At 36.3% G+C, this 16001-nt stretch overlaps 1 protein-coding gene across 5 annotated transcripts in view; it reads right to left on the bottom strand.

The window, feature by feature from the left end:
* Positions 1-16001, bottom strand: part of VPS13B (vacuolar protein sorting 13 homolog B) — an 802016-nt gene that overhangs the window by 463143 nt on the left and 322872 nt on the right. For all 5 annotated transcript variants that reach the window (XM_061172062.1, XM_061172061.1, XM_061172063.1 and 2 more), the window contains exon 21: positions 13603-13750. In XM_061172062.1, the coding sequence (XP_061028045.1) occupies positions 13603-13750 (148 nt within the window). The remainder of the gene's footprint in view (positions 1-13602; positions 13751-16001) is intronic.

Here is a 16001-nt window from a genome sequence, read left to right as displayed (position 1 = left end):
TTGTTTTTGGATGGAATGGCCTATAAATATCAATTAAGTCCAGCTTGTTTAATGTATCATTTAAAGCTTGTGTTTCCTTATTTATTTTCAATTTGGATGATGTTTCCATTGGTGAAAATGGGGTGTTAAAGTCCCCTACTATTATTCTGTTACTGCCGATTTCCCCTGTTAGCATTTGCCTTATGTATTGACGTCATGCTCCTATGTTGGGTGCATAAATATTTACAATTGTTATATCTTCTTCTGGGATTCATCTGTTGATCATTATGTAGTGTCCTTCTTTGTCTCTTGTAATAGTCTTTGTTTTAAAATCTATTTTGTCTGATGAGAATTGCTACACCAGCTTTCTTTTGATTTCCATTTGCATGGAATATCTTTTTCCATCCCCTCACTTTCAGTCTGTATGTGTCCCTAGGCATGAAGTGGGTCTCTTGTAGACAACATATATCCAGGTCTTGTTTTTGTATCCATTCAGCCAGTCTATGTCTTTTGGTTGGAGCACTTAATCCATTTACATTTAAGGTAATTATCGATATGTATGTTCCTATTACCATTTTCTTAATTGCTTGGGATTTGTTATTGTAGGTCTCTTCCTTCTCTTGTGTTTCCTACCTAGAGAAATTCCTTTAGCATTTTTTATAAAGCTGATTTGGTGGTGCTGAATTCTCTTAGATTTGCTTGTCTGTAAAGGTTTTAATTTCTCCGTCGAATCTGAATGAGATCCTTGCTGGGTAGTGTAATCTTGGCTGTAGGTTTTTCCCTTTCATCACTTTAAATATGTCCTGCCACTCCCTTCTGGCTTGAAGAGTTTCTGCTGAAAGATCAGCTGTTAACTTTATGGGGATTCCCTTGTATGTTATTTGTTGCTTTTCCCTTGCTGCTTTTAATATTTATTCTTTGTATTTAATTTTTGATAGTTTGATTAATATGTGTCTTGGCATGTTTCTCCTTGGATTTATCCTGTATGGGACTCTGTGCACTTCCTGGACTTGATTGACTATTTCCTTTCCCATATTAGGGAAGTTGTCAACTATAATCTCTTCAAATATTTTCTCAGTCCCTTTCTTTTTCTCTTCTTCTTCTGGGACCCCTATAATTCGAATGTTGGTGCACTTAATGTTGTCCCAGAGGTCTCTGAGACGGTCCTGTATTGTTTTCATTCTTTTTTCTTTATTCTGCTCTGCATTACTTATTTCCACTATTTTATCTTCCAGGTCACTTATCTGTTCTTCCGCTTCAGTTATTCTGCTATTGATTCCTTCCAGAGAATTTTTAATTTCATTTCTTGTATTGTTCATCATTGTCTGTTTGCTCTTTAGTTCTTCTAGGTCCTTGTTAAACGTTTCTTGTATTTTCTCCATTCTATTTCCAAGATTTTGGATCATCTTTACTATCATTATTTTGAATCCTTTTTCAGGTGGACTGCCTATTTCCTCTTCATTTGTTTGATCTGGTGGGTTTTTTACCTTGCTCCTTCATCTGCTGTGTGTTTCTGTGTGTTGTCATTTTGCTTAAGTTACTGTGTTTGGGGTCTCCTTTTCACAGGCTGCAGGTTCGTAGTTCCTGCTGTTTTTGGTGTCCGCCCCCAGTGGGTAAGGTTGGTTCAGTGGGTTGTGTGGGCTTCCTGGTGGAGGGGACTGGTACCTGTGTTCTGGTGGATGAGGCTGGATCTTGTATTTCTGGTGGGCAGGACCACGTCCAGTGGTGTGTTTTGGGGTGTCTGTGAACTCAGTATGATTTTAGGCAGCCTCTCTTCTAATAGGTGGGTTTGTGTTCCTGTCTTGCTAATTGTTTGGCATAGGGTGTCCAGCACTGTAGCTTGTTGGTTGCTGAGTGGAGCTGGGTCTTAGCGTTGAGATGGAGAGCTCTGGTAGAGCTTCTGCCATTTGATATTACGTGGAGGAGGGAGGTCTCTGGTGGACCGGTGTCCTGAACTCGGCTCTCCCACCTTAGAGGCTCAGGCCTGACACCCGGCCAGAACACCAAGACCCTGTCAGCCACACAGCTCAGAAGGAAAGGGGGGAAAAAAAAAGATAGAAAGGAAATAAAATTAAGTTATTAAAATTTAAAATAAAAAATAAATATTATTAAAAATAAAAAAAGAAAGAAAGAAGGAATAACACAACCAAACTGAAGAAACAAATCCACCAATGATAACAAGCGCTAAAAAGTATACTTAAAAAAAAAAAAAACACGACTGACAGAACCCTAGGACAAATGGTAAAAGCAAAGCTATACAGACAAAATCACACAAAGGAAGAAAACAACCAAATCAATAAACAAATCTACCAATGATAATAAGATCTAAATACTAAATTAAGATAAGCATAAAACCAGAAACCCATTAGATGCAGAAAGCAAACCCCAAGTCTACAGTTGCTCCAAAGTCCACTGCCTCAATTTTGGGATGATTCGTTGTCTATTCAGGTATTCCACAGATGCAGGTACCTCAAGTTGATTGTGGAGATTTAATCCGCTGCTCCTGAGGCTGCTGGGAGAAATTTCCCTTTCTCTTCTTTGTTTACACAGTTCCTGGGGTTCACCTTTGGATTTGGTCCTGCCTCTGTGTGTAGGTAGTCCTCTGGCATCTGTTCTTCGCCCAGACAGGAGGGGGTTAAAGGAGCGACTGATTAGGGTGCTCTGAGTAACTCAGTCTGGGGGGGAGGGAGGGGTACGGAATGCGGGGCGAGCCTGCGGAGGCAGAGGTCGGCATGATGTTGCAACAGGCTGAGGCACACCATGTGTTCTCCCGGGGAAGTTGTCCTTGTATCGCGGGACCCTAGCAGTGGCGGGCTGCACAGGCTCCCGGGCGGGGAGGTGTGGACAGTGACCGTGCTTGCACACAGACTTCTTGGTGGCGGCAGCAGCAGCCTTAGCGTCTCATGTCTGTCTCTGTTGTCCATGCTGATAGCTGCGGCTCACGCTGTCTCTGGAGCTTGTTTAGGCGGTGCTCTGAATCCCCTCTCCTCGCGCACCCCGAAACGATGGTCTCTTGCCTCTTAGGCAGGTCCAGACTTATTCCCAGACTCCCTCCCAGCTAGCTGTGGGGCACTAGCCCCCTTCAGGCTGTGTTCACGCAGCCAACCCCAGTCCTCTCCCTGAGATCTGACCTCCGAAGCCCGAGCCTCAGCTCCCAGCCCCTGCCCGCCGCGGTGGGTGAGCAGACAACCCTCTCGGGCTGGTGAGTGCTGGTCGGCTCCGATCCCCTGTGTGGGAATCTCTCCGCTTTGCCCTCTGCACCCCTGTTGCTGAGCTCTCCTCCGTGGCTCCAAAGCTTCCCTCCCTCCCACCTCCCCATCTCCACCAGTGAAGGGGCCTCCTAGTGTGTGGAAACTTTTCCTCCTTCACAGCTCCCTCTCAGAGGTGCATGTCTCATCCCTATTCTTTTGTCTCTGTTCTTTCTTTTATCTTTTGCACCTAAGCAGGTACGTGGGGAGTTTCTTGCCTTTTGGGAAGTCTGAGATCTTCTGCCAGCGTTCAGTAGGTGTTCTGTAGGAGTTGTTTTCCATGTAGATGTATTTCTGATGTAGTTGTGGGGAGGAAGGTGATCTCCACATCTTACTCCTCTGCCATCATGAAGGTCCCCTTCAATGCATTTTAAACCTTTCTCTATTCCATAAGGGGAAAATGTTTTTTAAACCATATTTTACTCCTGAGAGAATAAAATCAATTACATATTATGCATTAGTGTGTACTCTCATGCTTTAATATTTTCCAATGAAACTAAATATCTAATTAATCACAAAGGAATGGAATTTTATGCTAAGCTACATGATTAAAGTGAGCAACTTCTAATATACATAAATCCACAAAAGTGTATTTCTTGTACAGTAATACTATTTCCACACTATAATTAGGAACATACCTGCTCAACATTCAAGCTTAATCAAATTAAGGATTGCTTAAACATTTTTAGATGGATAACTATATTGGTATGACCCATTTTACTTATAATCCACAATTATTAAAAAGTTAGAATCCAAAATACATCAGTGCCTTCAGGAGCAAATATTACTAGCAAAAATTGTAAATCTCCCTCCTTAAAACCATCCTACAAGTTATACTGCCTTGGATAGAATGATTTTTTTTTTAAGATGAAGAAATTTCAAACTTGGAGTAATATATTAAACTGATTAAAAAAAAACTGAAGGTAAAGTGTAATGTCATGTCCTGTTTTCGTATAAAGAACATATTCGTTGTATGTGAAAAACAAGGAGCTTGACTTGAAAAAATTATACATTTCCTAATCTCTTACATTCTCTGCAATAGTGCAAAGATAACAATACTTATCCTGCATAAATACTTGTTTGTGGAGAGAAAATTAACTAAACTGACATATAATGGTATATACTTTATCTTCTTACCTCTCTCTCAGAGGAAGTGGCAATTATCTGTTAAATCTATCTGTTTATAAGATCTTACATTCTACCTGAACTGTGATCTCACTATATAAATTATTCCAAACTTTACTGTTGCTCTAATTTTTTCTTCTCTCCTGTTTGCTTCACTGTAACTACTGACATACCCAAGTTTCTGCACAGTCCAACTTCCTGAAAGAGTGGTATACAGAGGCTATCCCTACATGCTCAACTCCCATTCATCCCCTAACAACCAAAGCTCCTCTGGACAACTGACTTTGGCCAATTAAAGTTTTTCAGCCTCATTGTTCTTGATGACTTTACAGCATATCATGCAGTTAGACACCCTCTTTTTGAAACTTTTCATTTGTGTCATATATATATATCATACGTTCCTTTGTTGCCTACTTCTCAGAGTGAAGCTTCTCAATCTTCTCCATTGGCTCCTACTCCTTACTCTTTAATGAAAAGTTGCTCAGAATTTAATTTTGGGCTTTCTTCTCATCTTGCTGTGCATGGTCTCCCTGAGAGATTATGCACTCTGTGGCTTTGACTACAATTCATACGGTGATGACTCCCAAACCTGTTATCTCTCATTGAGAAAAACCTAAACCACACCTCAGACATGAAAATACTTTTACCAGCTATGTCTTCTGACATCCCCACTAAAAGAAAAATGTTTATTTCCTATTTCTCTTCTAAAACTCAGCTTGTAACATTCTATTTTAAGTTATTGTGGCAAAGACAGCTAAATAACCTCTAATATCTATTCTCCCCTTTTTTCTTAGTTAAAAGCCACACGTTTTGGCCAGGTGTGTGGCCTTCAAGAATAGAGACTACCATCCTGAGACCCCTGCATAGCTACATATGATCATGTGATGAGTTTCTGGCCAAAAGAAGTGAAGCAAAAGTGAAGGGTGCAACTTCTGTACAATATTTAAAGAAATAAAAGAGTCCTCTTTACTCATTTCCCACTCATCAAAATGCAGATATGATAAATGGCTGAAGCATCCATTGTGGACCATAAGGCAGGCCTGGCAACACAGGCCACCCATGGGGAATAAGAAAGTACCTGATCTTAGAGAACCTTAACACCTCTGGGTGCCTACTCAAAGCTTTCACATGAGAGACATAAAATTCAATCTTGGTTTTTTTTTGGTTTTTTTTTTTAAAAAGCCGCTACGAACATTTAAGTATGAGTCTTTGTATGGACACATGCTTTCATTTCTCTTAGGTAAATACTGAAAGGATATCATAAGTAGATATATGTTTAATTTTCTGAGAGACTACCAAACTGTTTTTCTAAGTGACTTTGTTATGCTACAGTTCTACCAGCTGTATATGACACTTCTAGGTGCTGTATATCCTCACCAGTGTTGGGTATGGTCAGTCTTCTTAAATTTGTCTGTTCTGGAGGGTGTGTAGTGGTATCTCATTGTGCTTTTGATTTGCATTTCCCTGGTGACTACTGATGTTGAGCATCTTTTTCTGTGCTTATTTACCATACATATAACTTTACTGGTATAGTGCTGGTTCAAAAATTTTGTTAAATTTTTTAATGGGTTGTCTGTTTTCTAATTATTGAATTTTGAGAGTCCCGTATATATTTTGGATACAAGTCCTTGATAAATTATATTATTTCCATATATTTTCAAAAAAAAATTCAATCTTGTTTAAATCACTGTTATTGAGGGTTTTCTGATATCTTCAGCCAAACTTAATACAATCTTAAAAATTACAGTTAAATTATTGACTTCTTGCTTAGTTTAAAAATACTATATTTTGAAATCAGGTCAGGAAAAAAACATAATTAGAAATATTCTACATAATAGTCCAAGTTCATTGTCAAAAGAAAGATTCTTTAAAAAAAAGGAAGTCTGAAAACTTTCACTATCTGTAACATAAACAAAGTAACAAAGTGCTTTTTAAAATTTCAGGATTTTTCATATTTAAGTTTCTTTGAGAACTAAATAAAATAGAATTTCCATATGCTGGACAAAAATTTTAAATATCTGAAACATCATAAATATTTAATTTAATTTTGTTGGAAGCATGAATGACTCCAGGATATATTTAAGGACATATCAGGGAAGAAAAAACATGTCAGGAGTAGTGTTTCACTTTGGAGTTTATGCCAGGAACTGCACCATTGAAGTGACACCCGATTAAAGCCAGGCAGAACCTCCATGCTCATCACAGAGGGGAGTTGTTTTCCGGTATATCCAGTTGGTAGCTCTGACACAAAATTCTTAACTAGCTTAGTCCAATGGAACTGGGCTGAAAATTTAGAACAATTCCTTTGACAAAAAAAAAAAAAAGGCACTCTGAAGTTGGCTGGTTATATATTAGGTTTTAGAGAGGAATTTTTACATAGACCTCATTTTAGGGCTGGCTATGCCATTAAGGAATGAAAGAGGCAGCTAATAATCACAAAATGACTACTATAACCTGGAACTTTCATTTTTAAAAAGTACCATTAAATATTTTCTAACCTTGGGTAAGTTGCTTGACCTCTTAAAGACTCAATCTCCTTAATTATTAAGTGAAGGGGTATGTGGGATTATATGTATGTCTAATTTCCTAGACATACATATAATCCCACATGATTTTTCTACAGATATCCACATGCCTCACTCCCTCACCTGCTTCAAGTATCTAGTCAAATATGAACTTTTAGTGAGATCTACTGTGACTACCTTAATTATCATCTGACAGTTCACTAAAGCTCTGTACATTTTTCCCCTTTATTCTTTTTGTGCTTCAATTTGGCAAGTTTCTATTGCTATGTCTTCAAGTTTATTATTTCTTCTTCTGCAATGTCTACTTTCCTGCTAATTCCACCCAGTGAGTTTCTGATATCAGATATTATATTTTTCATCTCTAGAGTTGGGCATGGTTCCTTTTTATATCTTCTATTTCTCTCCAAATTGTATTCATCTTTCCTCAAACATCTGAACAGTTATAGTACCTGTTTTAATGTACAAGTATTTAATATACCTGCTAATGTTATCATCTGTCATTTCTCAGTTTATTTCTATTGCTAGTTTTCCTCCTTGTCAAAGTTGCCTGCTTCTTTGCATCTCTAATAGTTTTGGGTTGGATGCTTGACACTGTGACTTTTAAGTTGTTACATATCTGGATCTTGTTGTATTCCTCTTAATAGCACTGGGCTTCATTTGGCCAGCAGTAAACTCACTCACTGTTTTGGTTTCTTCAGAGGCTTTTTTAAAGTGTGTTTAAGGTGAGTGTAGGTAGGCTTTACTCTATGGAAAGTTTAGCTCCAATATTGAGGTGTCATCTTTTTGGGGTCTTTACTGAATGTCCCGAACGGTCAGTTGGAATTGTAAACTAAGCACAGCAGGAACCTGAATGCCTTTTAGCCATGTGTGAGCTCTGGGAATCATTCAGACCATAGGTCCTTGGTCATCCTTTACCCAACTTTGTGGAGTCTCATCCTATTCAGGCACAGCTTACTATTCAGCAAATACTCAAGGAGAAATCTATCGCTGATCTCTGAAGCTCTTTTGCTGCATAGCTTTCTCTCACTGAAACTCTGCCCCATAATTTCCAGTCATCTCTGCCTCCTTATACGTCAATCCCTTTGCTTCCCTAAACCTCAATTCAGCAAGACAGCTGAGTTCAGCTTGATACATCCCACCCTGCTCTGTGGTCTGGAATGTGCCTTCAGCCAAAAAGCCAGGATAATCCTAGGGCTCAACTCATTTGTTTCCCTTCTATGAGGGATCACAGTACTGCACTGCCTACTGTCCAATGTCTAGAAACTTTTTTTGTTCTCCCATATATTTTGACCAGTTTATTAGTTATTTACAACAGGAATATAAATCTAGTCCCTGTTCCTCCATCACAGTCAGAAGCTAAAGTTCTATACGTTTAATTTGTGGCATTATCTACTAAAATTTACATCATCAATTATCAGGTCTTCATTTACTATTATCTTGGTATTATTTAAGGAGTCAAATTAAAAGGCCTTCTATTATTTTAACTGTGTACTTACAGTGCTTTAGACTTAAGAGGTAATATATAAACATGTAAGATAAAAATGGCTAGTATTTTTTAAAGAGATATCATTTATGAAGGATCCTGCTTTTTAAAGTTTTCATCTCCATTACAGACATTTTCATCAAGAGTTCCAATTTAATGTTCATAACATTTCCAAAACATAGGGTAAACAGATGTCATAGTTTTTAGTGGTTTCCTTGTTTTGAAGGATATACAGATTCTCTAGAAGATCATTTAGAATTTTGTGATAATACATTATCTTCATGTGGAACATGCTTTTATTCTGGCTTGGCCTGCCCTACGTGCCTATATCACTGAAATAGTGCTGTTCTGCTGTCAACACATTTCCAGCCATCAAGCACATGTTCCCCCTGCAGCCAGCTACTTAAGATTGGTTAATTGAGATTGGAAGAGGATGTCTGCTTCTTGATGAATAATTAAAAAGCAAAATCAAGCCCAGTGCAATATCACCAAGCCTCAGTCTTCATGTGTCAGTACTACTTACATAACTTGGCGATGAATTTAAGACTAACTTTGGACCTTGAGAATATAAAAACTAAAAATTATTTTAATAAGAATTCAAGCATAAATTAACACATTTCTCCACTTGTAAAATTCAGTTAAAAAATTAAAACGTGCATTTCACAACAATGTGAATACACATCCTCCTCAACTTACAATGGGTTATGTCCTGATAAACCCATCATAAAGTGAAAATATCTTAAGTTGAAAATGCATTTAATACACCTAACCTACTGAACTTCAGAGCTTAGCCTAACCTACCTTAAATGTGCTCAGAACACTTACATTAGCCTACAGTTGGGCAAAATAATCAAACACAAAGCCTATTTTATACTACATAGTTGAATAACTCATGTAACTTACTGAATACTGTACTGAGAGTAAAAAACAAAATGGTCATATGGTTGTGAGTGTTTTGGTTGTTTACCCTCGTGGTTGCATGGTTGACTGAAAGCTGTGGCTCACTGCCCCTGCCCAGCATCACCAGAGAATCCCACCTCATATCGCTAGCCTGGGAAAAGATCAAAATTCAAATTCGAAGTATGGCTTCTACTGAATGCATATTGCTTTCACACCATCATAAAGTCGAAAATCTGTAAGTCAAACCATGATGAGTTGGGGACCATCTGTATACTTAACACAATTGAACTGTACACTTAAAAAGGTTAAGATGGTAAAAGTAAAACAAAAACAACAAGAAAAAAGGTTTGTAAAAGGCTATGAATACCAAATTCATTATAGCTTATGATACAATGTAAGTAATAATTAAAATAGTGATAACCACATTTAGAAGTAGATACAAATTCAGAGGACTCATAAAGCATTTTTAAATTAAAACCAAAACAGGAACTGTATACTCTAATTAAAAATAAAACAGAAAATTTTGAAACATAATTCTAAATAAAGAAAATGATTAGTACAGAGCATTCTTAAGAAAAGAGAGAACAATACCAACAAGCTTTCCAAAGAAGTGAAAATGGTGGCATCCAAGGGGCAAGATACATTGGTCATAAAGAAGAAATGTTATACCCAGGGATTTTTACTTTCTACAAATGCCCACAGTCCAAAAACAAGCAAGCACAGGCATCAGTTTGATAACTGTTCATTGTTATGCTAGCTTGAGTAAATATCTGGTGATACATAGACATCCTCACCTATAAGGAAAATACCTACAGGATATATAACCTAAGGGTTCTAGAGATGGGGAAACACTAAAGACAGAAAAAGCAAATATCCACAACTCAAATGCAAAGAACTACAGTTCACATTTGTAATTTGAAATAAAGAATAATGTGTTGTTTGCTGGATCATATGTTAGTTCTATTTTTAGTTTTTTAAGGAACCTCCATACTGTTCTCCATAGTGGCTGTACCAATTTACATTCCCACCAACAGTGTAGCAGCGTTTGCCTTTCTCCACACCCTCTCCAGCATTTATTGTTTGTAGACTTTTTCATGGTGGCCATTCTGACCAGTGTGAGGTGATACCATATGATCCAGAAATCTCATTCCTGGGCATGTATCCACAGAAAACCATAATTCGAAAAGATACATGCACCCCAATGTTCACTGCAGCACTATTTACAATAGCAAAGACATGAAAACAACCTAAATGTCCATCAATAGAGGAATGGATAAAGATGTGGTACATATTTAAAATGGAATATTAGCCATAAAAAAGAACAAAATAATGCCATTTGCAGCAACATGGATGGACCTGGAGATTATCATACTGAGTGAAGGAAGTCAGACAGACAAAGACAAATATCATATGATATCACTCATATGTGGAATCTAATTTTGAAAAATGATATAAATGAACTTATTTACAAAACAGAAACAGACTCAGATTTCAAAAACAAACTTATGATTACCAAAGGGGAAATGTGGGGGGGAGGGATAAATTAGGAGCTTGGGATTAACACACACACACACACACACACACACACACACACTACTATATATAAAATAGATAACCAACAAGGACCTACTGTATGGCGCAGGGAACTGTACTCAACATTCTGTAATAACCTATATGGGAAAAGAATCTAAAAAAGAATGAATATATGTATATGTATAACTGAATCACTATGCTGTACACCTGAAAATAATATAACATTTTAAATCAACTATACTCCAATAAAATTTAAAAACTAAATAAATAAAATTTTAAAAAAAGAATAATGTGTTTATGTTTTTAGATTATCTATAAAGTAATAATTACTGATGAGAAATTATGTTTGGGGTTTTTCTTAATTTCTTCAAAATAAAATATTAATTCCTTATAATTAAGTGGGAAAGTATATGAAAGCAAAATAAATCTCAGATATTAACCGATATCATTCATGAACTGACAGGTAACCGATATGAGATGTGAATTTATCTATAAAACTTCTCCATGCATAGCAAATGCATTCTAAAATCTATGATATTTTCTACATAGTTCTGTCATGTAATTTCATTTAAATAAGTATTTTCTGTCATCTTTACTCATCCTTAACAATTACTTTACATCAATTATCAAGTGTGATTTAAAAAACTGGACTAAATAGTAAAGCAGGAGGTCAGAATATGTGGTTAATATCATATAAAATTAAACTTATTTTTATCAATTGATACTTAGTGGACATTTATTTTATCTTATTAAGAGGTGATATTTATAAACCATTATGTAACCTACCAGTTCAAGAGATCTAAAGTCTGAAACTTAGCATGGTATCTAAAGGAAATATCTAATTTTATATTAAAAAATCAATACAAGTTACAGATCATCTTCCTATGATACAAAAAATAAGCAAAAGCATTTTTATCAATTGGTAAAGAAAATCTCAACATATCAAAAGGCTTGTGGATACTGACAGGTGGAAGTCTAATGATTCCACAAAATAAACATAACATCCTATTTTAAGGAAAGTAATAGAACACAGAATAATAGTTATGTATAAAACTCCACAAAAATGTATGTTAGCATTTTTACTGCGGTTGTTTTTAAATATGATAAGGAAACTAACTTTTCCTCTAAACCACAAATGTTAGCTTTAACTTCCTTGTGTATATGATCATATTTTAAATTCCTTAAGGGCAGGGATCATGTCTTATTAATATTCCTACCCTCAAAATTACTTACAACAGAGTCTTGCCCATTATAGATATTCAATAAGTGTTTTCGAGTTACTGAAAAAATAAAATCTTTTTTAATATGGTTGGGGATATATGAGTTATATGGAATAAAGCTGAATATCTAAGGGAAAACATTAGAAATGTAAAACACTACTTAAGATGAAATCATAAAGTGGGTTTTTTACTTCTTCTTTTCCGATTTGGATTCCTTTTATATCTTCTTCTTCTTCTCTGACTGCTGTGGCTAAAACGTCCAAAACTATGTTGAATAATAGTGGTGAGAGTGGGCAGCCTTGTCTTGTTCCTGATCTTAGTCCATCAACAGATGAATGGATAAAGAAGATGTGGCACATATATACAATGGAATATTACTCAGCCATAAAAAGAAATGAAATCGAGTTATTTGTAGTGAGGTGGATGGACCTAGAGTCTGTCATACAGAGTGAAGTAAGTCAGAAAGAGAAAAACAAATACCGTATGCTAACACATATATATGGAATCTAAAAAAAAAAAAATGGTCATGAAGAACCTAGGGGCAAGACGGGAATAAAGACACAGACCTACTAGAGAATGGACTTGAGGATATGGGGAGGGAGAAGGGTAAGCTGGGACAAAGTGAGAGTGGCATGGACATATATACACTACCAAACGTAAAACAGATAGCTAGTGGGAAGCAGCCGCATAGCACAGGGAGATCAGCTTGGTGCTTTATGACCACCTAGAGGGGTGGGATAGGGAGGGCAGGAGGGAGGGAGATGCAAGAGGGAAGAGATATGGGGACATATGCATATGTATAACTGATTCACTTTGTTATAAAGCAGAAACTAACACACCATTGTAAAGCAATTATACTCCAATAAAGATGTTAAAAAAATTTTTTTTAAATAAATAAAACAATTTTTAAAAAGTGGGTTTTTAAATTATACAAAAGGAAATAAAAGAAATTGTTTTATGGAAGAATATTTATGTTTTATATTTGCATAGGTGATATAGCTAACAAAGAGAAGGGGGAGGAAAGAAGATTGAGATGCAGGGTGGATTGCAAGAATTCACTTTAAGCAGGAACATAATGATATTATTGGGAGATGATTCTCTATGGGTCTCTTGTGTTTTTGCCTGTCTTACAAGTAGAGGCAGTCAATGCCTTTGTTCCCAATGTTATTTTCAAGGATATCTGTACAGTGTACAGCCTCAGAAGACAAAGATATTGTCTTCCTTCTGAACAAAGAGCAGGTTTGCTTACAATCTTGTAAGGTACATATACGGCCTCCCACTGGAGAAAATGGCAGGCATAATTTCTACCCATTATAAAGGTTCAGGTTCTTCTCCTGTAATATAATCCACTGTATACAGGTATCACTTGGCCCTCTTTGTGCCACCCTGTAGGAATTAGGCTTAGAGCAGGGACACAAAAAAATGCTAATACTTCGGTAACTGCTAATGCTATAGATTATATAAAGTCCTTTGTCTCCATTCCAGGATTCTTGTGTCTCTGGGCAGCATTCATGAAATTATGGCCTGGATAACTGCTTAGCTTAGAGGTAGGGTGAAATCGCAGACCCTTTAGAATTCTTGACACATACCTGTTATTGTTTTTGTTTTTATAGGGCTGCTGGCATATTCAGAGGCCTGATATGATTGTTGCTTTGCCAAGGGCGCACTTCCAACAGACACCTCATCCTCCTTCCTTCTGCTAATTGGCATAACAAGAGGAACAGCTATCACAGGCTGCTGGAGAGAGTCAAATGAAAAACTGAATTATTTACTATTTCTTAAGCAGAGAAGGTTAAACATAGCATCATTGAAGAAAGTCCATCACATGTTGTGGTTGAGGCTTTATTGTTTTTTAGTTAATAATCACCCATAATCCCCATCCACCCAAAGATAACCATCATTAGCATTTTGATACATTTTCCCCCAGTGTCTACATATTTTGTTTTCAATTGAGGTATAATTGAGGTACATCTTTATGTTAGTTCCACGTGCATGACACAGTGATTTGAGATCTCTGTACATTATAAAATGATCACCATGATATGTCTAGTTATCATCTGTCACCATACAAAGATATTATAATTGACTACATACCCCATGCTATACATGGGGCTTTATTATTTTAAATCAATCAATCAATCAATCTCTCTTGCCCTCCCTCTTGGTCACTGTCTCTCACACACACTCACACAGGAACATTTAACAATTTCAATTTTAAATTAGAATTCTGTGCGAAAACCAAGAGAGCTTGGAAATAATTAAAATTTAACATAAATTTTAGTAAGAAGTATAAAGGTAACATGTTAGAGGCAAATCAAAACTAAAATTAACTTTGAAAATTATGATCACTAGTAAATGAAAAGTTATCCTTATAAAATGATATTTTAGGGAAGTACTTCTATAAACTGATTAGGTACATGTTAATAGGGACAATCCAATTTTTTTTGAGAATTGCTGAAAATCTCTATATTGTGTCTGACAAAGTGATATCCACAGCATATTTAGAAAGCACAGAAAAATATCTATAGTTAGAGAAAGCTGGAAAACATTACGATCCTATATTGAATGCATGAGTGCTGAGCTGGACAATAAAGCAGCTGTTTCATCTTTATTCACTGAAATAAAGTCTGATGTTACTGCTGATGACGCCCAATACAATCTTGTCAGATTTTTGGCCAAAAAAAAAAAAGTTATTTTTAAGTTTGCTTCAGGATCAAAGATCAATGTTGAACTGAGTGGAAAACAATCATCAAATGTTGGGTTTTAGCCACAAATTGAGGAGGAAATTGCAGCTTGGGAAACAACAGATGATAACTGTGATACAGCTGCATCAGATGGTGAATCTGGAGGGGGTTGGTTAGGCTGGAGTGTGGTCTACAACATCCACACTTTTATAGATCTAACTTTAAGTTTCACCCAACTTATGATAACTATTTAATATTATTTAAGTTATGAATAAATATTTCAATGAGAACATAGGTACATTATATAACCACATAATATAATGGAAAAAAAGCCAAATTATTTTACAAGTTGTTCCCTATGGTGAGTAAAAGGACAAGAAAACTGATAATGAGAAAATGAAGGATTAAATATATTGTGGGAAACACCACAACGTAGAATATCTGCTTTCATGTTAAGTATTTAGTCAAACTGATAATATTTTTACAAATCTAAATAGGAAATAATATTTAAGAGCTAGATAAGAAATGCTGAGTCTAATTTAAACTTGCTCATCTATAAAACAAGGGGGTGGAGATGTCTACTAGAAAATCCCTTTATGCTCTAACACTTAGTGATTCCATAATCCCTTGAATTTCCTGGACATCACTTATAAACCTGGAATTAATGAAGCACTCAAAGAAGTTAGGACCAAGTTTAGAATCAAAATTAATATATAATATGTAATTACAGAAAAATTCCGTGCTGTATAGTGTGATATTTAATTCATGCACAATAGGTGAAAGATGAGATTGATGGAAGATATGATATTGGAAATACCCAACAACAAACAAACAAAAAAATCTTTCTTTTGGTGGTTGAGACTCTGAGTGCATTTTCACATCAGTAAAAATACAGTAAAAGGCCAAATAAAAATCCTTTCTAACAAGAGAGCAAGGCTCTTACATGTCTCTACACAGCTGTATCCAAAATACCTTTAACAGTGAGCAATAGAGACCCTTCATAAATATTTGCTGAATGATTGCTAATATAGTTCCTATATGTCAGGCATGAAGAGATACTGGAAAAAGAGTAAAAGATGAGTGATTCCCACCGCTTTTTTCGGAAATATGACTACCCCAGTCAAAAATATCAGAAGAAGGAGCATTTATTTTTAGCAACCACCTGTTGCTCTGCTTACATTCTTCTGCCTTCTGGTACGGGATATTCCCCCAAATTTCCATTGTACCCTAGTCCCATATCTGTCCTATTGTTGCCCCATCAATATCCCGTGGTCCCAAAATACCTAAAAAGCCTTTTGTCCCTC

The sequence above is a fragment of the Eubalaena glacialis genome, chromosome 17 (assembly GCF_028564815.1).
Source record: "Eubalaena glacialis isolate mEubGla1 chromosome 17, mEubGla1.1.hap2.+ XY, whole genome shotgun sequence".
NCBI lineage: Eukaryota > Metazoa > Chordata > Mammalia > Artiodactyla > Balaenidae > Eubalaena > Eubalaena glacialis.
Note: the sequence above shows the minus strand (reverse complement) of the source record. Positions and strands in the feature narration are given on the sequence as shown.